The sequence below is a fragment of the Cervus elaphus genome, chromosome 26 (assembly GCF_910594005.1).
Source record: "Cervus elaphus chromosome 26, mCerEla1.1, whole genome shotgun sequence".
Classification (NCBI taxonomy): Eukaryota; Metazoa; Chordata; class Mammalia; order Artiodactyla; family Cervidae; genus Cervus; species Cervus elaphus.
The window spans coordinates 14571777-14596268 of record NC_057840.1 but is presented as its reverse complement, the minus strand read 5'-3'; the positions used below and the strand labels follow the sequence as shown (position 1 = coordinate 14596268).

Below are 24492 nucleotides of genomic sequence, written 5' to 3'. Positions count from 1 at the left end.
GATTTGATTTAGGTCATACCTAAATGGTCTAGTGGTTTTCCCTACTTTATTCAATTTAAGTCTGAATTTGGCAATAAGGAGTTCATGGTCTGTGCCAGTCAGCTCCCGGTCTTGTTTTTGCTGACTCTATAGAGGTTATCCATCTTTGGCTCCAAAGAATATAATCAATCTGATTTCGGTATTGACCATCCGGTGATGTCCTTGTGTAGAGTCTTCTCTTGTATTGTTGGAAGAGGGTGTTTGTTATGACCCATGCATTCTCTTGGCAAAACTTTATTAGCCTTTGTCCTGCGTCATTCTGTACTCCAAGGCCAAATTTGCCTATTACTCCAGGTATTTCTTGACTTTCTACTTTTGCATTCCAGTCCTCTATAATGAAAAAGATATCTTTTTTGGGTGTTAGTTCTAGAAGGTCTTCTAGGTCTTCATAGAACCATTCAACTTTAGCTTCTTCAGAATTACTGGTCAGGGCATAGACTTGGATTACTATGATATTGAATGGTTTGCCTTGAAAACGAACAGAGATCATTCTGTGGTTTTTGATATTGCATCCAAGTACTGCATTTTGGACTCTTGTTGACTATGATAGCTACTCTATTTCTTCTGAGGAATTCCTGCCCACAGTAGTAGATATAATGGTCATATGAGTTAAATTCACCCATTCCAGTCCATTTTAGTTCACTGATTCCTAAAATGTCGATGTTCACTCTTACCATCTCCTGTTTGACCACTTCCAATTCGCCTTGATTCATGGACCTAACATTCCAGGTTCCTATGCAATATTGCTCTTTACAGCGTTGGACTTTACTTCCATCACCAGTCTCATCCACAACTGGGTGTTGTTTTTGCTTTGGCTCCATCTCTTCATTCTGTCTGGATTTATTTCTCCACTGATTTCCAGTAGCATATTGGGTACCTACTGACCTGGGGAGTCCATCTTTCAGTGTCCTATCTTTTTGCCCTTTCACACTGTTCATGGGGTTCTCAAGGCAAGAATACTGAAGCAGTTTACTATTCCCTTCTCCAGAGGACCACATTTTGTCAGGACTCTCCTCCATGACTTGTCCATCTCTGATGGCCCTACAGGGCATGGCTCATAGTTTCATTGAGTTAGACAAGGCTGTGGTCCATGTGATCAGATTGGTTAGTTTCCTGTGATTGTGGTTTTCAGTCTGTCTGCCCTCTGATGGAGAAGGGTAAGAGGTTTAGAGACTGAGGGGGAAATTGGGTCTTGTTCTGATTGGCGGGGCTGTGTTCAGTAAATATTAATCCAGCTTTCTATTGATGAGTAGGGCTGTGTTCCCTCCCTGTTATTTACCTGGGGACAAACCATGATGGAGGTAATGAAGATAATGGCAACCTCCTTCAAAAGGCCCCAAGCATGCACTGCTGCAGCCAGGGACCCCAACCCTGCAGCAGACCACCGCCGACCCACACCTCTGCAGGAGACTCTTGGATACTCACAGGCAAATCTGGGTCAGTCTCTTGTGTGATCACTACTCCTTTCTCCTGGGTCCTGGTGCACACAAGGTTCTGTTTGTGCCCTCGAAGAGTCTGTTTTCCCAGTCCTGTGTAAGTTCTGGCAGCTCAGCGGTGGGGTTGATGGCAACCTCCTCCAAGAGGGTTTACGCCACACCCAGGTCTGCTGCACCCAGAGCCCCTGCCCCTGCGGCAGTCCACCGCTCACCTGTACCTCTCTATAGACATCATGATAACCATGGTATGTGCTTACTTAAATTTAGTTTTTAGGATCTGCTCTGTTAAATTTATATTAATTGCTGAACAGAAATTTTTAAAGTGTTTAATATTCATTCCCAGTTATAGTGCAATAGTTAACTTGAAAGAAATTTTCCAGTATGCTAATAATTCTATAGTGTTGAAAAAAAATAGTTGAGTGCCGAGTGTTTTTATTATTTGATTTATATTGTCATTTCAATCACTTTACTGTTTCTTCATCTATGAATAATATACACCGAGAGAATAAAGATTGGAGTAGCATGTCACTTTTCTATTTCCTTTAAGTAAATTCTCAATTGAAAGTATTGCCATGGCCTGATGAGTTCTTATAGACTAGGAATTCATCTGGTATTAAAAGGAAGAAAACATACCTAATTGCAACAGAAGTTCCTACTCCTCCCTCCCACCCTCTCAGCTCATAAACACAGAAATCAATCAAGAAACCTAAGAAAAATTTACGTATACAATAGGATGAATATTTTCACACTATACATAATGATAAGTGGGGCTAAAGTTACAGAAGTGATCAGAGGTGTATTCACACCTGAGGACTTGGAGGAAATGTGCTTTTAACTCCATCTTAAAAAGATAAGAGAAAGAAGCATGCTGAAAAGTAGGGTGTGCTGAAGAAAAGGAAAGATTTCTTGATGGCTCAAAGAGGTCAGTAAAGGCATAGAGGGTGAAGATTACCTTTTTGGAAAAAAAAATGGGTGAAAACAGATCAATTTGGAAAAGGTAAAAAAGATAAGCTTAGAATGATGATAAGCTTAGATTCCAAATGATAAGCTTAGAAAATGTTAAAGTGTTAGGGACAAAACTGCTGGAGAACCTGAAATATTAGTGTCTAATATATATTTCAAATGATAGCTGGTAAACATTTTAATCTTATATATTACAATCCTCATCCAAAAAAGACTTCACACACAGAAAAGTTCTGACTAAGCAAAGAAATATGCATTCCTCATCCAAAGCTTAAAAATTGCTCAGCTCTTACTGGAATATCCTAAGAAAGAAAGTATGCCTCAAAAGCATAAAAAGCATTCTAAAATATTTTATTTATCACATTAGTGGCATCAATAACAACACCTCTTAATTGCACATACTGTGTTCCAGTATTTTTTGAAATGTATATCTTATAAAAATACTCATTCTAATGATAAAAGCATTAGGAAATATAGTACATGTACAGTAATTTTTAAAGGCAATTCCTTTAGTCTGCCCAAAAAGAGTAGCTTCATTTTACAATTTTTATTGTGTGCCTACCATATGCCAGTCAAAAGACAAGAAAAGAGCAGTAAAATTTAAAAGTTCCATTATTATGAAACTTACCATATTAATTTCTAACCATTACACAGCTGAAGATCTTGAAAGAGTAACTAGTTAATTATATGCTCTTCTAGCTTTCTGAAATAAAAACAGCTCTTGAAGTTTGTACAACATTGGATTCATCATTCAACTTATTACATAAATGAAAATCATAAAGAGGTTAGACTCATTATATACATGAGCCAACTTTGACCTTAAACTATGGACTCCTGGATGAATATGGAAACTTAGGACAGTTTTGCTTTCTCAGAACATCTTAGGTAGCACATACTAGGAAACCTGTGGATAAAATCTGCCCTTGAAAGTTGACTGAAAAATATTTTGTATAAACTTGAGAAAGATAGTAAAAAGAAATAAAAAGTATTTTGAAGAATTTTTCAACATATCATGTCTACATACAAAGTGTATCTGTAACTATTTGCAAAACCAATGAAGATAGGATATGCATTTTAAATATTTCCTTTCCACACCAATTTACTTTTTCTGTGTTACTGGGAGGTATGTGGCAAAAAATAAGTAAGTAAATAAAGATAAAAGGAGGATGTGCCAAGGTTTTCTATACAGAAGAACTAAGTGTATTAAGAGTCACTAAGGGAAAAAACTCAAGGAAAGGAGTGAAGAAAAACTTTATATGGCAACAATGCCTTTGAACAAACCTATCATTTATCATAATACAGAGTAGTATTATTAACAATACTATTTGTATGGCATAGTTTATGTAACCCTTACAACAACCCCATGAGATAAGAGTTGAACATCATGTTCTCAATTTTTCTTTATTAATAGATGGCAATTGAATTTCAGAATAGTTAAATGAATCTAAACTATTGTTTAAGGTCACAGTTTTAGCAAGGACTAGAGGCAAAACTTGTATCCTGGAGTTCCAATTACAAATCCAATGATTTTTTTTCCAATTTACCACGGTGAAAAATTAACTAGTTGTAAATTACATGTTAAACATGATTGAAACTTTTTAAATAGGGAAGGAGACTATAGCAAGTCTGTTGTTTAGTCGCTAAATTGTGTCTGACTCTTTATGGCCCCCTGAACCATAGACTGCCAGGCTCCTCTGTATACGGGGTTTCCCAGGCAAAAATACCAGAATGGGTTACCATTTCTTTCTCCAAGGGATCTTCCTGACCCAGGGATCCAACCCAGGTCTCTTGCATTGCAGGCAGGTTCTTTACAGCCGAGTCCTAGGAAGTGTTTTGTCTGATTTTTTTTCTTTCTTCAAAATCTGACGTCCCCAAGTTTAAAAAAGCAGGTTTTCCTAGGGATCTGTTTGGGTTACATGATTTCCTGAGGTAGTTTTTGTTTGTTTGTTTCAGAAATTTACCATTAGACTTACTTCACAGGTAGACAAACTAAAACTTCTCCCAATTCAGACTGGTTTTTCACCATAGTGAATAGAGAGATTCCAAATAAAGAGAGTCTATACTGAGAGCTTTTTGACAATTCAATTAGACTTTTCATTGAAGACCATCCTAAAATTAATTCCCACTGTGTGGCAAACATACTGAATTGTCACCTCTACCCAAGAAGATGTTAATGAAGACAGATGCTTCATAGGTTGAAAATAATAACTAATCTTTATGAAGCACTTGTCATGTGCCATACATACATTGAGTTCTTTAAAAAGTAGTTTATCAATCCCTAACAAATTCATGTCAAAAAATGAGAAATTCCTTTTAAAAGTTTATTATATTATAATTGAAATATAAATAGCCACAAAGTACTACTAAAATTTCCATTTTTTTGCCTGCTTAAATAAGTTCTCATATTGGGCTACTAGCATAAACATTAGCTAATTATAGGACTTTGTGTTTCTTCCTACCTCTATTACTGACTTGGGTGACCTTGATAGAATTCTTCAACTGTTCTGTAGTGACATGAATAGTTTGTCATCTATAAGCTCTTAGGGTCTACTTGTAGAATATTTTGCTCTTCTAAAGCAGAAGGTCCTGGTGGTCTAGTGGCCATGATTCGGTCCTTTCACCGCTGTGGCCCCAACACCAGTCACCGGTCAGGGAAGGTGCGTTTCTAGGGGCTTCCCTGGTGGCTCAGATGGTAAACAATCCAGACGGTAAAGAATCCATCTGCAGTGTGGGAGAACTGGGTTCGATCCTTGGGTTGGGAAGATCCCCTAGAAAAGGGAACGGCTACCCACTCCAGTATTCTCACCTGGAGAATTCCATGGACAGAGGAGCCTGGCAGGTTACAGTCTATAGGGTTGCAAAGAGTTGGACATGACTGAGTGACTTTCACAAAGCAAAAGAGGTGTTATATGCACTGAAAATATCATTTTGATTTTGTGATCAGGTAATAAAAGAAGGAAGAAACTGGCTAACATTTACTGATTAACTGCCAAGTATTTTCACAAATGAGGATGAGATGGTTGGATGGCATCACCGATTCAATGGACATAAACTTGGGTGAATTCCAGGAGATGGTAAGGGACAGGAAGGACTGGTATGCTTCAGTCCATGGGGTCACACAGAGTTGGACATGAATTAGTGACTGAACAACAACAACAGTTTTCACAAATATTATCTAGCATAATTCTATTTTACTAATGGAAAATTTAAACTCTGTTGACTCAGGTTTTTGGTCTCAGTAAGAAAAGTGTCAACATGGCTATGAATCCAATTCTTCCATCTCCCAAGTCTATACTTTTTCTGCTAATCCAAGTTATCTCCAAAGCAGAGGAATATATATGGAAATTGAAGACATAAAGAAATATATGTTGTAAAGAACAGACCTGTGGTTGCCAGCGGGCAGAAGCGGTCGAGAGGGATGGAGTGGCAGTTTGGGATCAGCAGATGCAAACTAGTATATATAGAATGGATAAACAACCAGGCCTTAGTGTGTAACATAGGGAACTATATTCAATAGCCTGTGATAAACCATAACGGAAAAGAATATAAAAAGAATGTATACATGTGTATATAACTGAACCACTTTGATGTACAGCAGAAATTAACTCAATACTGTAAATCAACTATACCTTTAAAAAAAAAGTATATGTTAATAAGAGTCTTTTTTGTAAGTTAAGCTATGAAGTTCACAATAGTGAAATACTACAACATAAATTCCAATTAAAATTGAATTCATACATTTGTATTTTCAAGTAGATAAGCAAATACTTTCATAAACAGCCTCAGCTGAATTTGGTACGCCACAGTGCTGGAGGAAAAAAAAGGCTGCTTCAAGCCAGAGACACCAAGACAACTTTTAGACTTAATTCATTTTTCTTGAGGCACTTTGAAAATTCACATTTACTGAGTCCCTAATAGATGCACCATGCTTTATATTCATTGCTTTATATACTCCTCACAATAAACCAATGAGGGGAAGCAGCTACCTGAAATGACAATTGCACTACTTGCATTCACCTTCACACTTTCAGCCTCATTTGGTAATTGAAAAAGGCATAGCAGGCAATAAGCCAGAAAATTGGGGTAGCTACTACAGGCTTTTGAAAAAATATATTTGATGTGGCAAACTCGACTAACCTTAGTTCCTCTTTATCATAGGAGCTTATATGTTACAAGCAACCTACTTTAGAGTTTTAACAGTATAGCTACCAGACTGAAAACTATAATGATCCCATTTACAGCTTATTCTGTGGTCTATAAGCATTTATCAAGGCAACTATGTTTTTTTTTGAAAATTTAGAATCCTGAAAATTTTTAGATTCCTTTATTCTATATTTTTGCTTATAAAACTGAAAATCTAATGATTAAACAATCAAATAATATATTAAATATATTAAGTACTGATAGTATTCAACTGTAATGAGTACATAGATACACATACGAATCCTCTCAAAATCTAGGATGTTTGCACAATTTTCTGTCTTAACTGAGAGGTTTGACTTCAAACAGAACTCTTTAAATCTCTTTATGAAGATGCCAGGGTTCTGCACTTTTCAGAAGGAATTTTGAGATTAACTCTGCTCTTATTCTTATGTATATCGTTTGATTCTTGCTCTTTTCATTCACAGACATATATAATAACTATTTTTAAAGAATCTGTTATAAAGACAATTGCTTCTAGCCTACTGAAGTAATTTCTATAAGGTGACTTACAGAAATAATCAATTAATACTTTGTTATAGTCTAGCACCCAATAATCCAAATCCTAAAAATTTAAAGACTAAAATTTGATGGATACTTTGAAATTTATGCATAGCTTTGAGTATTATGCATGTGTATTTCTGCATAGTTTTAAGTTGTGTGTGTTTAAATGAAAATGAGTTTTGAAGACTATATGTTTTATTTTTCTTGTTCTTCCATAAGACCTAGTGAATCTTCAATTTAAGACTAGACTACTAACATAATTCAGAACTGATAATATGATTTTTAAGGTATTTTATAAAAGATCAGAAAGGATCTAAAGCTCCAAAAGAGATGAAAACTTAGGGTCCACAAAACCAAGAACAGGAACATATTCTCATTTCTAAAACTAACAGTGGAACATGTGTTTGTCCTTGACAAATTTCTCCTTCTCTAAAATGAGGATCATTATATTAACCTGTTAGAAACTTTTGCTGTGTAAATGAATGTGTTAACACTCACAATGCACTGCTGCTAAGTCACTTTAGTCGTGTCCGACTCTGTGCGACCCCACAGACGGCAGCCCACCAGGCTTCCCCGTCCCTGGGATTCTCCAGGCAAGAATACTGGAGTGGGTTGCCATTTCCTTCTTCGATGCATGAAAGGAAAAGTGAAAGTGAAGACTCCGACTCTTAGCGACCCCATGGACTGCAGCCTACCAGGCTCCTCTGTCCATGGGATTTTCCAGGCAAGAGTACTGGAGTGGGGTGCCATCGCCTTCTCCTACAATGCACTAGATACTATTAAACCAATCTAAACATCTGGTACTCAGACCTAGTTGAACAAGGAGCCTTGGGAAATCACACAGCCCAGTAGTCAATTGAGAGGACCATAAGAGGAGAGATGTCATTAACTTCCCACAAGGTGCCTCTCCCAAGAGCCAGGCACGAAATAGCTGCTCAGGTGTTCATCATTCAGAATTTACACAGATTAACTTGCTATTTGTACTAGATTAGGCCTGCTACAGAAAGCCAGCATTATCAGTAAGAAACCACTAATAGACAAGCTTCTACAATCTTCTTCTAAATGTTATGTGCCAAACAAGATAAAGCTCCCATATTAAAATCCACATTCAAGATGACTGGAAAAATACTATGTTTTAATTCATATTAAACATCTTTGGCAGGCAATCCCCTAACTTGCAATGTAATTTTTTTTTTTCCTTTTATAATGATATTTCTTTTTTCTTTTTTTTTTATTATTAGTTGGAGGCTAATTACTTTACAATATTGTAGTGGTTTTTGTCACACATTGACATGAATCAGCCATGGATTTACATGTATTCCCCATCCCGATCCCTCCTCCCACCTCCCTCTCCACCCAATTCCTCTGGGTCTTCCCAGTGCACCAGGCCCGAGCACTTGTCTCATGCATCCAGCCTGGGCTGGTGATCTGTTTCACCATAGATAATATACATGTTTTGATGCTGTTCTCTCGCAACACCCTACCCTCGCCTTCTCCCCCAGAGTCCAAAAGTCTGTTCTGTACATCTGTGTCTCTTTTTCTGTTTTGCATATAGGGTTATCATTACCATCTTTCTAAATTCCATATATATGCGTTAGTATACTGTATTGGTGTTTATCTTCCTGGCTTACTTCACTCTGTATAATGGGCTCCAGTTTCATCCACCTCATTAGAACTGATTCAAATGAATTCTTTTTAATGGCTGAGTAATACTCCATGGTGTATATGTACCACAGCTTCCTTATCCATTCGTCTGCTGATGGGCAACTAGGTTGCTTCCATGTCCTGGCTATTATAAACAGTGCTGCGATAAACATTGGGGTTGTAATTTTAGATTATGTCTCAAAACTATCTTTAGATTATAATTATCTGTGACTTTTAATAAGAAATATTTAGGTGAAGTTTACCCTTTCATACTTTCTAAAAAGTTAAATTTGTCAGAATCATCTCTTTGAAAACCATATTGTATTCAGAATCAGGATATTAAAGGAAAAGGAAGGGAGGGAGGAAGGGTTTGAGGGAAGGAAAGAAGCAGAGGTAGTGAGAAAGGGAAGGGAGGGAGGAGCGAAGAAGGAAGACAGAGATGGTTTGTTTTAAATGATAAAATTAGGTCAGGCCAAAATTGAGTTACTTTATTCCAAAGATTACTGCAAGACTTACAGAGATCCTTAAAGGAGTTATAAAAATCGAAGCAGAGCATCGAGTGCTTCTAACTGTAGAAAAATTGATAACATTTCAAAGTTCCTTTCATAAAAAAAGTCATCAGATCAATACATCACTGTGTCATTTCTAATAATAGTACCTAAACTTTAGCTCTGATACTGAAATGAATGATAAAAAAAAGAGAACTCAAAGGTACATACATATCCATGTGGGATCATAGATAATTTCTGTTTAAACGAGTACATTAACTAAAAATGCTCCAAGAAACCTAAGGCATATTTCTAGGAACACTGGGACAAAATAAAAGGATATGTAGAAGCTCCTCGAACTTGAGTAGTTTTGAGCTACTCATATTCTTTAATAGTAGAATGGAAGTGAGATGCCAAAAGCAAAAAAAAAAAAAAAAAAAAAAAAATTAGGGGCAGGAGATGAATTTAAAATAATCTTACATTTATCCTGGGGGTCTAGCCCAATGGATTAGAGCTTACTTGAGATGAAAAATATTAATTTATTCAATTCATTCATTTTATTCTGCTCAAAACTCTTCAGTACCACCCACCTGAGTTAGACTAAAAAGCAAAATCTTTACAGTGATCAAGCCCCCATTACTCTCTAGCCCTTCAAATTGTGCTTTAGACCTTTGTAAGCCTGTTCCCTGTGCTCAGAGAACTCTTCCAGCTGATATCTGTATTAATCATTCCCACAACCCGGCAAGTGTTCACTCAAGGGTGACCTTCTCAGTGAGGTCAGCCTTTATCACTATTTAAAAATAGAAACCATCCTTCATTCTTAGAACTCCTGACTCCTCTTTGTTGTATTTGTCCAGAAATCCATCACTGGCTACATTCTACACAATATAGGTATTCATGATATTACTTATTCATTATATATTCATCATATTTGTCTCAACTAGAATATAAACTCCATAAAAGCAGGGATATGTTGAATTTTGGGTTTTTTTTGTTGTTGGGGGGGAGCTCTCTTTTGCTCACTGAATACAATCATTCTTTAACCATATTCCAATATACATAGGCCCAACCCACCAATTTCTGGCACAAATTCTGGCCTTGGAATTCAGAGTTACCCATGGGCTCAGCCCAGAATCCATCTTCTTTCTGGCTGCCTGGTATACCTGAGCCTGGCCTGAGTCTTGGAGAATCATGTGCCTATCTAACGCTGTCCTTCTCTAACCCCACCTTCTTTTCCCTTTCACCTCAGTTGGTTTCTGCCTTGGTTCTTGCGTAGCCACCCATTTCAAAGTTATGACTAAGACTTCGAAACTTTAGTCTTCCAGATTAGAAACTGGACAATTTGGCCACTGACAACGTTTTCTTCCTCATCTTTTCCACGGGGTCTCCAGGTGGTAAACAAGGCACAAAGCAAATTGGACAGATGGCCTGGAGTCACCTATTTTATTTAAGTACTCTCTTGGAAACTCTTCCAGACATGTTCTACCCACAGGATAAAATCCTACTGGACAGCCAATGCTGGCTGGACTCACGTGTGATTTGATAAGTCCTTTGGACTCTATAAGGACAGATAACCACACCACTAATCTTGTTATGCACAGGCTAAACTGAAATTAGTATTCCCTGTTCTGGACCCAATAGGCCTCGATTCCTTCTGTTCCATTGTGGCCCACCATCGTAGTTCCAAAATTCTAAAGCAGATTATGAAAGGAGATGTCAGACCCCGTATAAAGCTTAAATGAATTTCTTTTTATAGGTCACTGCTAAATCTATTTGGACTAGAAGAAAAAACAATGATTCATTCTCAGAGGTCCACATTGAAAAGTCTAGCACATTAGACATTTCCATGAATAATCAGTATTTATTAAAAAATATGAATAGAAAAAAAGTGGCAATGATCTACTTTAGATAAATGGGGCTAGAGAAAATACTGGGAAATCTACTAAAAAAGGAAATTTTTTTGAGTAGCAGCTATTACAGTATAACTGAAAGGTGTAAAAATTCCAAATTCTACTACTTCAGAAATCCTTCTTATTTAACTAAAACCCACCCCTGGGGGGAAAAAAATCCATGTTTTTCTTACAGCAATCATATCTGGGTAGAACTCTTGGGGTATCTATTTGAGTTGTTAAATAATTATATCTAAAGAAGGTGAGAAGTGTAGTCACTACAGTGAGGTGACATCTCATCTTACACTTCAGAGTAACTGAAGTGAATTAAGAAACAATTGAACAAAATAAACAAATGCGACCTAATTAAATTTAAAAGCTTTTGCACAGCAAAGGGAAACCATAAATAAGACAAAAAGACAACCCTCAGAATGGGAGAAAATATTTGCAACCAAGCATCTGAAAAAGGATTAATCTCCAAATATACAAGCAGCTAAATATATATAAAAAAAAACCCAATCCAAAAATGAGTGGAAGACCTAAATAGACATTTCTCCAAAGAAGACATACAGATGCCAACAAATCCATGAAAAAATGCTCAATATCACTAATTGTTAGAGAAATGCAAATCAAAACTACAATGATGTATCACCTCATATCTGCCAGACTGGTCATCATCAAAACATCTACAAACTATAGATGCTGCAGAGGATGTGGAAAAAGGGAAACCCTCCTGCACTGTTAGTGGGAATGTAAATTAATACAAATACTACTGAGAGCAGGATGGAGGTTCCTTCAATCACTAACAATAAAACTACCATGTGAGCCAGCAATCCCCACTACTGGGCACACACTCTGAGAAAACCATAATTCAAAAAGACACACGCAACCCAGTGCTCACTGCAGCACTGTTTATAAAAGCCAGACATAAAAGCAACCTAAATGTCCATCAACAGATGAACAGATAAAGAAGATGTGAAACAAATATACAATGAAATATTATTTAGCCATGAAAAGGAAAGAAACTGAGTCATTTATAGTGATGTGGATGGACCCAGAGTCTGTCAAACTGAGTTAAATAAGTCAAAAGAGAAAAACAAACATTGTCTATTAACTCGTATGCATGGACTATAGAAAGATGGTATAGATGAGCCTGTTTGCAAGCCAGGAATAGAGACAAAGACATAGCAGCAGAGTCTGTCAAACTGAGTTAAATAAGTCAAAAGAGAAAAACAAACATTGTCTATTAAACTCGTATGCATGGACTATAGAAAGATGGTATAGATGAGCCTGTTTGCAATTCAGGAATAGAGACACAGACATAGCAGCAGAGTCTGTCAAACTGAGTTAAATAAGTCAAAAGAGAAAAACAAACATTGTCTATTAACTTGTATGCATGGACTATAGAAAGTTGGTATAGATGAGCCTGTTTGCAAGCCAGGAATAGAGACACAGACACAGAGAACAAATATGTGGACACAGGTGGGAAGGGGAAGAAGGTGAGACAAACAAGGAGAATATGACTGAGGTATATACACTACCACGTGTAAAATAGATAGCTAGTGGACAAGGCAATGCACCCCACTCCAGTACTCTTGCCTGGAAAATCCCAAGGACGGTGGAGCCTGGTGGGCTGCAGTCCATGGGGTTGCTAGGAATCGGACACAACTGAGCGACTTCGCTTTCCTGCATTGGAGAAGGAAATGGCAACCCACTCCAGTGTTCTTGCCTGAAGAATCCCAGGGATGGGGGAGTCTGGTGGGCTGCCGTCTATGGGGTCGCACAGAGTCGGACACAACTGAAGCGACTTAGCAGCAGCAGCAGGAAGCTGCTATATAGCACAGGGAGCTTAGCTCGGTGCTCTGAGATGACCTACAGGGGTGGGATGTAGGGGCTGAGAGGGATGTTCAAGGGAGGGGGGATGTATGTATACATATAGCTGATTCACTTCACTGTACAGCAAAAATTGCCACAACATTGTAAAGCAATAATACTCCAAATAAAAAAATTAAAATAAAAAAATGAGAGACCCAGCTAATATATCATAAAAAGAGTATGATGTGTATTAATAAATATTAACTAGAATTATAACAAAACCTTATTCAAACTTTTGCAAGAAAGGTCCTATATCTTTCTCATGTGCATATTACAGTGTTCATAGAATAATATACTATTTGTTTATACAATAAAATGTTAAATATAAAAAACAAAAAAAGAGACAGTATTGGCAAAGCATGTGCAAGGTTTTCATAATCCCAAGCAACTCTTGATACAGATTCAGTTCATTACTTTGTAGGAAATCTTAGAATAAAAAAATTTTAGGAATAAGATATATCAGCAATTTGCATACACCAATATGTGAGATTTTAAGAATAAAGTATGTTATTTAAATAAATTCTAACACATCCATAATATAACAGTCAATGAATATGAATATGTTCATATTCTTACTCATACACTTTACATGTTATAAATCATTTTTACCAAACTAGTAGGCCAATATGTAGTGAACAAGCCAATAAGTTCCATATGTAACAAAAGGAAATACCAAAAAAAAAAAAAATCAATTACAGCTTTACAGCCACAATAAATCCCCTGAAAAGTTCTCAGGTATTTTATAAAGTGTTCTCACATTTTATAGCACAGGATGTTTTAGAACTGTGCAATTTATGGTGATGTGGAAATTACATATTAAATTTGCCAAACATGAGTGACAATCATCTCAAACATGTTTTTATTTTAAATCTCAGAAGACATCTAAAAACACATTTATATTCATTGAATATTTTCTTGACATTTTTTAAGAATTCAGAAGTTCAAATACACATATGCATTCTCAAAACAATAGAATGTAATTCTAGAATCTTGGACTTGGTTAAGGACTGGAGACTTGAGTCTTAACTTCCTTTCTGCAGAGGCATTCCATCTAAATCATCTCTGACATGTTGCACATTTGATCACTGCACGGACATTTCCAGAAGCTGGGTGTTCCAGCACAGCCCAGTTATTTCTGAACAGCTCAGAACAGGGAAGGGAGAGGAGGGAGGAGAGGTCTCCTCCCATTTTATTTAACTTAAACCTCCCTCTTTGTCTTACTCTTCTATGCATTCAAATTCAGGCTTTAGAAAGAAAATTTTAGTCTCTCTTCCAAATAACAACCCTTCCAAAAATTCAAGGATATCTCTTATGACTTCCTAAGTCTTTCTCCAAATTAGCAGTCTTTACTTGGAATAATCCTCCTTTAAAAATCTTTTCAGACTTCTAACCTTTCTGCTCTTCCTCCTCTGGATTTGCATCCATTTGTCAATGCTGCACTCAAATGTGTACTAAACCAACCAACCAACCAGCTTCTAAGTTTTTTATGAGTTAATTATTCTGTCACCATATCACACTGTATGTTCATATTGAACGGGCTGCAGTTCAGACTGCCTTTCTCAACCTGTCTTTGTACACATTCCTGTACATATAAAGTACACTATAAATGTCTAGAAGAGGGCAACATGAAATTACTTAACATCTGGATACAAATAACAAAACCAAGTCCACGTAGGTTCTGTTCATGGATCAGCCTATAGAGACCTCTATAGATTCCTGAAGCTGATACTCACCAGCTTAGCCATCTAAATCAATTTTGGAATACCGGCAGTTGTCATAACCTTGGATATTACATTTTCCATCAAGCCATTACCAAGACAAATGAACATAAGGAAACCTCTGTCATAGCCCTAAAGACTTCCTCCTGGCTCAATCTTGATCTACTATGCAATAGTCTTTGGAAATTATTTTCACTCAGTTGCAATTTACCTACATTTCCATTTCCACACATCATTTACACAAATATCAGGATAAGATTTTATCTACTGCCTTGCTGAAATACAGACCCACTTTGCATCATTTTCCTATTCTGTCAATCTTAAATTTAGTTAAGGAATTTCCTTAGAATATCTTTCCTGCTGAGTCAATACTATTCATACCACAATTCACTGTGTTCTAGAAACTACACAAGATTTCCAAGAAAAAAAACAAAAAAATCTGATTAAGTTTCTAACTTAGTTACAATATCTAAAAATGTTTCTTCATGTCAACATTCTTAGTAAACTGGTACCATACTATAAGGGAAAACAGAACTCATCCTAAACAATTAATTCTTGGCCAGGAAGGTCAGTGCTAGTATAATTGAAAAGAGAAAATTGATGATAGCCAAGAAAACACCTCTTCAATCAAACTCATATCCAATAATCTTCACTGAGACCTTGCTTTAACAGAGCAGCATTGAAAAGGAAACATGGCCTCAAAAAATTTAATGGAAAAAAAACCTTTTGTAGCATAAAATGGGAACTTGAGCATAAACAATACTAGAAGTGTTCTTGGTGGTTAAGAATTAAGTTATTATCAGTTGCATGAACTTAAGTCACAGTTACTCCAAGCCTCAGGTTTTAAATTTGTCCAACAATAAATAATGACTGAAGGTAAAATAATCTCACATATGTAAGGTATTTTAAAAATATAAAGCACTATACAAATTTAAGGCATTATGAAATATATTTTATGTAGACTTTAATATTAACAAGCTTTAGCCATTTATCCACGAGCCAGTCTCTAAATATATTGCAAATAATCTATAAAACACACAATAATTGATGCTAGAACACAAAATATAGCAGTGTATAGTGGACTCTATATTACAGTTATTTTGCACAGAATTCCTTATTGTGCATAATGTTCAAATGATGTCTCAACAGAATGGCAGTATAAATTCTCCATTCTGAATTCATTTCATCTTGTGCCTGGACCATAGAAATCAGAGTTAATTTTACCTCAAATAAAACTGGGGAGAGGAAGGAGACAGGAGAGAGATTAAGAGGAAAAAGGGGGGCCGTGCCATGGAAAACTCAGGAACCCACTTGATCCCTACTCCGCAGGCTTTGAGCTTCAAGTGAACAGAGGGTTGGTGATCTTGGTATCTTCACTCCCAGCTCCTAATAGCATTAAAGTATTATGTTTTGTTAAAACATCACATAACTGAGTAAAGTTAATATTTAAAAGTGGTCTTTTTTAAATCAGCTGCCAAAGATATTCTCAAAATCATTCTCATAAATTCTATTAATTAAGCCACATTGACCCCATTTGACTTCTCAGAAAAGCAAAAGCCAAAATAGAAGGGAAAAAAAAAGTTATATAGTGAATGTAAGGTCATTTTTATTCTAGGAATTTTAATCAGGGGTTATTATTATAGCTAGGAGCTTAGAGTACATTTTTTTTTTTCTCCCTTTAAAATAAAGTAGCAATGCTAGAAATGCTAGATTGCAAGCAGAAAAACTATCAGAAATGTTGACATAGCTTATTCCAGTTAACTAAAAGAGGGATAAGTATTCTTTAAAATTCTGGCAGATTCGGTCTCATCAAAACTTTCAAAAGCTACTAATCTCCAGATTTTGTGCTCTCAGGGTAAACAGTTTGATGTTTGAAACCAAACCTTAAATATTTCTTAAACTTTTTCTTTACTTTGATACATGTTTTCCAACTTACAGAAAAGTCTGCTCAAATGCTGTATTATAAATTATTGTATTAAATGCTGCACGTGCACTTTTTTTAAAATTCATGACCATAAACTAACCCGGCAAAGTCTCCCCAGAGTTTCAGAAATCATATGCATATAAACATTAAGGCGCTCTGAGGAGAGTAATTTGCGTTACATTAAGTATAACTGTTTTCCAAAGTCAGGTGAAGAGTTATTATCTGGGCACTGTGGTCTTAATTAAAACACAAATGACATAGAGGTTTCATCCGTGTTTAAGCAAGGGGAGGCATCTCACTATAATAAAATAGCATACCCAAAATAGGATGTCGGTAAAGAAAAGGTGAGTCTGGGGGCACCACTGCCAAGAAAGAAGAAAATCCACATAGTTAACGACTTAGCGACTGAACAACAAAAAACGCCTTTACACGCCCTGTTCAAAGAGTTAGAAAAAAGTCTCTAAAAATAAAGATGTATCAGCTGCCCTCCATAAAGCTCCAAGACGAACCACAGCTTGGGAGATCTTTCTCTGCGGGGATGGAAACGGATTTGGGGAAACTTTTTCAAGTTTTTTAATTGGTTGAAAGTTTGCCTCTTAGAAAGACTTAGGAAATTAATTTGCAGGATGTTCAGTGAGAGCAAGTCGACCCAGAAACGCATGGAAGATGAAAACGCTCCGTTTTCTTTGGAGGGAGGGAGGCAGACGGTGGGTGAACCCGGGGAGCTAAAAGTGAACTTGCATCAAACTTAGACCCTCTCGCCCCAAAGCGCGCTCCCCAAGGCAAAGCAAGAAAGCGGTCCCCCTCCAGCAAGCGTAGGACGAAGGGACCAGAGAAGGGCCGCGGGCCCCGACAGAGCGTGTGACCGGGAGCCGCTGCCTCGACTGTACCTCTTTGCTGATGCGCCGGTGGCTGCCGCCGATGCTGCTGCGGCGGCGGCTCCGGGCGCTGCGCCTGGCCGCCCCCGAGGCCTCCGCTGAGCAGCAGGGCCAGGAGCACCCCGAAGGCTCGGGGCATTGCGGTAGCCTCCCGAGCGGATTCACTTTTCGGGAGCCGGAGTCGCTGCCGCCCGGTCTGCCGGCCCGGGCTAGTAAGCTGAGAGAGCAGCAGCTGCGGGCTAAAGGAAGGAGCCAGCCCCCACCCACCCGGGCCGGGGGTGGGGGGAGAAAGAAGACACTCCCCGGCCCGCCCCTTCCCGGGCCCTCGCCCCACCGACGTCCCCCAGGCCCTTAAAGGGTCCTCGGTCAGAGGCCTTTTCCTATAGCCGAGGTCCTTCACTGCGAGAAAAGACGGGCTTCATCTGTTAGCTGAACTTCCAGTGAAAGGAAGTCATTGATATGAGACCACTTTGGGATCCGTGAAATCCCTCCACGTGGAAAGCATTCGATTTTGTGGGAAATCAGCACAGATCTTTAGCGACGCTCAGAAGGTGGGACCTCGTGAGAAAGGCCTGGCAGAGCTGTGCCTGAGCACTGGGCATCCAGGTGATCCACGCTGGGACAAGGCTGTCCCAAAGGACAGAGGACCGCCGGGCTGCTAGGAGGCCGAGGGTGAGCTGGATGAGGCGATCAGGCCAGGAGACTTAGCGCTGGCCAGGCAGCAAGCGGGGAGCGGGGAGGGGATCGCAAACTAAAACAAGCCCCCTTTATCCACTGCGAGGTTTATGACGAATGTGAAGGTAAAAGGTAAGGTTTTCCATTCAGTCAGGTAACATGCATTCAAAGAGGATAAAAAGTCTTTTCGTTTCCCTTGAGACTCAAAATCTCTTGCTTCGAGTCCCCATTTCTTCCCTGTAACTCAGCAGAATTTCTGCACGGGTTTCTGCCACCCCGTGTGCAGATGACAGCTCCTTACTAGTTTTGTGTTTGTGTGTGTGTGTGTTTTCCATGGTCTGTGGCTCTCATAAGATTTGGAGCAGCTCCTTACTGGATTTTTATGAGACATCCAGGGTGTTCTTTGGCTGACCCAGTGCGGAGGGGCTACCGGCATCAGCGCGCACTGCGGACAGATGCCACCGGTGGGTAAGCCCCACACCGTAAACTGCTCCCCGCCCGCCCCACGCGGGTCTGTAAGGGCCACTGGACATTCATTTAGATAACAACCCTCACATTATATTTGAAGCCTAATTTAAGTCTATTTTGCACACAAGCATAAGTTTTTGCATCATTTTCCCCCCCTGGATGTATCTACTATATAAATTAAGGGAAGAATATATCTGTGTTTTTTAACCTTATCAAGATTTGTTTATTCCAGAAAATTCTCATAACTGAAAACAGCTCTGCTGGCGGTATTGACACCAATACAATATCTACACCCCATCTGTCACATTGACGATGACTCCGAGTAGGTTCAGGCTTCTGTGTCGTTTTGCCTGCTAGTTTTACCCAAGCATTTACACACTGAACTACATGTTGTCTTATACAGATAACTTTTTCCTCTTTATTTTATACTTGATTTTATATGTATTTTTTTGAATATTATGAAGTTAAGTGATAATATCTATGAATTTCCTGTCGATAAAATAAAGGAGGTATTGTTTCTAACAGGATTGATTGAGACCCCTTGGCCAAATGTGCTTTCCGGGTGGCGCTAGTGGTAAAGAATCAGCCTGCCAATGCAGGAGATATAAGAGACGAGGGTTTGATCCCTGGGTTGGGAAGATCCCCTGAAGGAGGGCATGACGGCCCACTCTAGTATTCCTGCCTGGAGAATCCCATGGAAGAGGAACCTGGAAGGCTACAGTCCATCATGTCACACAAAGTCAGACATGACTGAAGCCACTACGCGCCCATTGGCCAAATGGTGCCAAAGTGAATGGATATCCTTCACTGTTACCCATGTTTCCAAGTTTTATTAATATTCGTACTAGGAAACTAAAATCATTTATTCGTTATTGTAAAAGCAAAATGGAAAATGGCCCAAATCTTGAGAATAAGACTGATCTCATCTTTCAACTCGTTTGTCAACACAGGGATAAAAGAAATACAAAATGATTTAACCAAAATTAAGATTAAAAAGTATTATCAGAGCTATATATTTTTCAGATAAATCTAATTGAGATACAATTTACACAAAATAAATACATCCACTTGGTATGTTTAAAAATGTAAACACCCATTTGACTGAGTGGGTGTTACCTCATGTACTGAGACAAGTTTGTGATGCTATAACTGCTTAGGAGCAATTCTTAATTCTAAATTCCATTTATTAAGACTTTGCTTTTCCACTTAATTGTTTTTTTAATCTCATTTCAGAAATCTTCACTTACCCCAAATTTGTGATTATTCTTCTGTTTTTCCCTAGCAATTTTATAACCTTGGGTTTATGATTTAATGGTGTTTGCTGTAAAGGTCTTAGGTAAGGGCTTTTATTTTTTTTTCTTTAATGCAGATATGCATTCATTTTAGTACCATTTGTTGAGAGAATTATTATTTTCTCATCTGATTACCTTGGCCCTTTTTCCAGAAGTCAGTTGAAAATATGTGGGTCTACTTTTGGACTCTGTTTTCATGTATCCAAATATGTATATACATATATATGTATATAAATAAATTTGATAGTTTGCCAATATCATAGTCTGTATTACTATAGATTTACAGTAACCTCAAAGTTAAGTAATGTGAATCCTACAATTTTGTTTTACAGACAAAACTCTTTTTTCTATTCTAGGTCTTTTGCATTTCCATACAATTACTGCTGCTGCTGCTAAGTCACTTCAGTCGTGTCCGACTCTGTGTGACTCCATAGATGGTAGCCCACCAGGCTCCCCCGTCCCTGGGATTCTCCAGGCAAGAACTCTGGAGTGGGTTGCCGTTTCCTTCTCCAATGTGGGAAAGTGAAAAGTGAAAGTGAAGTCACTCAGTCATGTCTGACTCTTAGCGACCCCATGGACTGCAGCCTACCAGGCTCCTCCATTCATGGGCTTTTCCAGGCAGGAGTACTGGAGTGGGGTGCCATTGCGTTCTCCAATACAATTATTGGGTTGGTGCAAATATAGCGGTGACTTTGGACTCTAATTTTAAATCACTATCACTAGGCTGAAACACATCTTTATTAATTGTAGGAACCATTACAATCAACACATTTTTGCCAACGAGAAATGTTTATTTCTGTAGCATAAAAATCCATGTCTTGGGATTCAGTGAACTCATGGAAAGCATTTTCTGCCTCCTGCTGGTTGTGGAAGCATTTTCCCTGCAAAAAGTTGTTGAGATGCTTGAAGAAGTGGCAGTTGGTTGGCGAGAGGTCAGGTGAATTTGGTGGATGAGGCAAAACTTTGTAGCCTAATTCAATCAACTTCTGAAACACTGGTTGTCCTGTGCAGTCGGTCATTGTGGAGAAGAATTGGGCCCTTTCTGTTGACCAATGCTTGCTGGAGGTGTTGCAGTTTTTGGTGCTTCTCATCAATTTGCTGAGCATACTTCTCAGATGTAATGATTTTGCCAGGATTCAGAAAGCCATAGTGGATCAGACCAGCAGCAGACCACAAAACAGTGACCATGACCTTTCTTGGTACAAGTTTGGAAAGTCCTTTAGAGCTTCTTCTCAGTTCAACCACTGAACTGGTCATTGCCAGTAGTTGCATAAAATCTACTTTTTGTCATATGTCACAGTCCAATCAAGAAATGGGACATTGTTGTGTAGAATAAAAAATACTTCAAAATGATGATTTTTTTTTTTTTTTTTTGGTCAGCTCACGAGGCACCCACTTCCTGAACTTTTTCACTTTTCCAGTTTTCTCCAAATACCTAACCCCCACAGAATGGTCAGTGTTCAGTTCTTCGGCAACTTCTTCTAATGTAAGAGGATCAGCTTTGATGATAGCTCTCAATTGGTTGTTGTCCCCTTCTGATGGCTGGCCAGTACGCTCATCATTTCAAGGCTCTTGTCTTCTTTGCAAAACTTCTTCAACCACCACTGCACTGTACATTTGTTAACAGTTCCTGGGCCAAATGCGTTGTTGATGTTCCAAGTTGTCTCCACTGCTTTACAACCCATTTTGAGCTCTAATAAGAAAGTCATTTGAATTTTCTTTTTGTCTAACATCATTTCCATAGTCTAAAATAAATATAAAATACACAGCAAGTAATAAGGCATTAGCAAAAAATCATTAGGCAAGAAATTCACATTGTGTTTGAGCTGCGCTCACTCAGCCATGTCCAGCTCCTTGCGACCCCGTGGACTGAAGCCCACCAGACTCCTCTGTCCATGGGGATTCTCCAGGCAAGAATACTGGAGTAGGTTGCCATGCCCTCCTCCAGGGGATCTTTCCAACCAGGAATCAAACCCAGGTCTCCCACTTTGCAAGTGAATTCTTTACCATCTGGGCCACCAGGGAAGCCCAAGAATACTGGAGTAGGTAGCCTATTCCTTCTGAAGGGGAACTTGCTGACCCAGGAAGAGAACTGGGGTCTCAGGCATTGCAGGCGAGTTCTTTACCAGCTGAGCTACCAGGGAAGCCCATTTAATCTACTTCTATATCAAATGGCAAAGTTCAACAATGCAAAACCACAATTACTTTTGCACCAGCTTAATATTAACATCAGCTTTTCAATTTCTACCCCCCAAAAATAGTGTAGTAGGGAGTTTGATTGCAATTGGATTGAATATATAAGTAAATATGGGAGGAAATTGATATTTTAGCAGTACCATGCCTTCCAATCCACAAAAATATGTTTCCATTTATTCACATTTTCATTATAAGTATATAATATAATAAGTATTTATAAGGAGTCCTTTGTAGTTTTCAATGTATATGTTTTAACATACTTTGTAAAATTTACCTCTTAATGTTTCATGATATTGGATAGTATCATAAACAGTATTTTAAAATTTAATTTTCATACTAATAGTAATACAAGTAATTTTGGTTATATATACATTGGATCTAGCAAAATTATTAAAATGTCTTCAAGTAGCTTATATGTAGGATGTGTTAGTATACCTCACGTACAAGATCATGCCATCTACAAATAAAAGCTATTTGACTTTTTCCTTTTCAGTTTATATGACTTTCATATTTTTCCCTTGCCATATTCCAGGAAATATGTGACCTCCAATAAAAAAGTTGAATAAAGTAGTGAGAGTGGACATTTTCACCTTATTTCTGATCAGAGGGGAAATCAGTCACTCATTCATCATTATAGTGATGGTTATTGGTTTTTAGGGCTTCCCTTGTGGCTCAGCTGGTAAAGAATCTGCCTGCAATGCAGGAGACCCAGGTTCGATCCCTGGGTTGGGAAGATCCCCTGCAGAAAGGAAAGGCTACCCACTCCAGTATTCTGGCCTGGAGAATTCCATAGAGCGTATAGTCCATGGGGTCACAAAGAGTTGGACACGACTGAGTGACTTTCATTTTCACTTTCTATTGGTTTTCAACATGTGCTTGTTCTAAAGTTGAGGAAGTTCCACTCTTCTGCTGGAAGTTTTTGGGTGACAAAAGTGTATCAAATTGGGACAATGCTTTTTCTTCATCTATTTAAATAAATTTTCATTTTCTCTATTTGGTTATTATCTCTCTACTTAGTGAATTACAGTAACTGAGTTTTCAGTGTTAATCAAACTCACAGTGCTGGCATAAAATCTCAATTTGTCATGGTAGATTATTTCTATTATCCCTAATTATAGATTATCCCTATTATATGTTGCTGATTTTGATTTACTAAATATTTCAGTAAGTATTTTTATGTCTATGTTCATGAGGGCTATTAGTTTATTGTAATTTTCTTGTAGAATTTATATCTAGTTTTGGTATCAGAGTAATGCTGGCCTTATATAATTAGTTGGAATATGGTCCTTCCTGAATGTATTTGTATAGAATTTATACAATTTCTTCCTTTAGTGTTTTATTGAGCATACTAGTAAAATCATCTGGGCCCACAGTTTGGGGATTTTTTTGGAATTTTTTTGTTACACATTTTATGTTTTAAGTAGATATAGAATGACTCAAATTTTTTTGTATGACTCAAATTTCTTTCTTGTATCAGTTTTGATAATTTGTATCTTTCAAGCAAAGTATCTTTTTGGCTGAGTTGTCAAGTTTATTGGCATAAAGTTATTCTCAATATTTTTATTATCCTTTTAATGTCTATGGCATCTGTAGTAAATGATATTTCCCCCCAATATTGGTAATTTGGGTATCCTCTATTTTTTAAAAAAAATCAGCCATTTTTAGAACATTGTTAATTTCATTCATTTTTTCAAAGAATCAACTTTTGGTCTCATTCACTGATTTATTTTCAATTTTCTGTTTCATTGGTTTCCCCTTGTATCTTTAAATTTTCCTTCCTTCTACTTAGTTTATTTCACTGTTCTTTTTAGCATCTTCTGGTAGAAGCTTAGATCACTGATTATAGACATTTCTTCTTACACGTGTGTGTGCATGCTCAATCATGTCTGACTCTGCAATCCCAGGGACTGTAGCCCACTAGGATCCTCGGTCCATGGAATTTTCCAGGCAAGAATACTGAAGTAGGTTATTTCCAACTCCAAGGGATCTTCCTGACCCAGGGATTGAACCTGCATCTTGCATCTCCTGCATTGGCTGGTGGATTCTTTACCACCCGGGAAGCCCTGTTAAATGTGTACAAGTGTCCTCAGCCACTTCAGTCTGTCCAACTCTTTGTGACCCTATGGACGTAGCCCGCCAGGCTCCTCTGTCCATGGGATTCTCCAGGCAAGAACACTGGAGTGGGCTGCCACACCCTCCTCCTCTTCTTACATAATGAATCACTATTGTAACCTTATGTTAATATTTATTAAAAGACTTTAAAGTTTAGCATATTTTCTAAGCATAGCCAACTAACAAATTTG

The 24492-nt window shown here is 37.9% G+C and overlaps 1 protein-coding gene across 3 annotated transcripts in view; it reads right to left on the bottom strand.

The window, feature by feature from the left end:
- The window catches only part of LAMA2 (laminin subunit alpha 2), a 648848-nt gene extending 631040 nt beyond the window's left edge, over nt 1–17808 (bottom strand). For 2 of the 3 annotated variants that reach the window (XM_043888304.1, XM_043888305.1), the window contains exon 1: nt 17571–17808. In XM_043888304.1, the coding sequence (XP_043744239.1) occupies nt 17571–17697 (127 nt within the window). In that variant the 5' untranslated portion in view covers nt 17698–17808. The remainder of the gene's footprint in view (nt 1–17570) is intronic. The other variant, XM_043888300.1, reaches the window with a different exon arrangement.
- Between the last annotated feature and the right edge of the window lie 6684 nt (nt 17809–24492).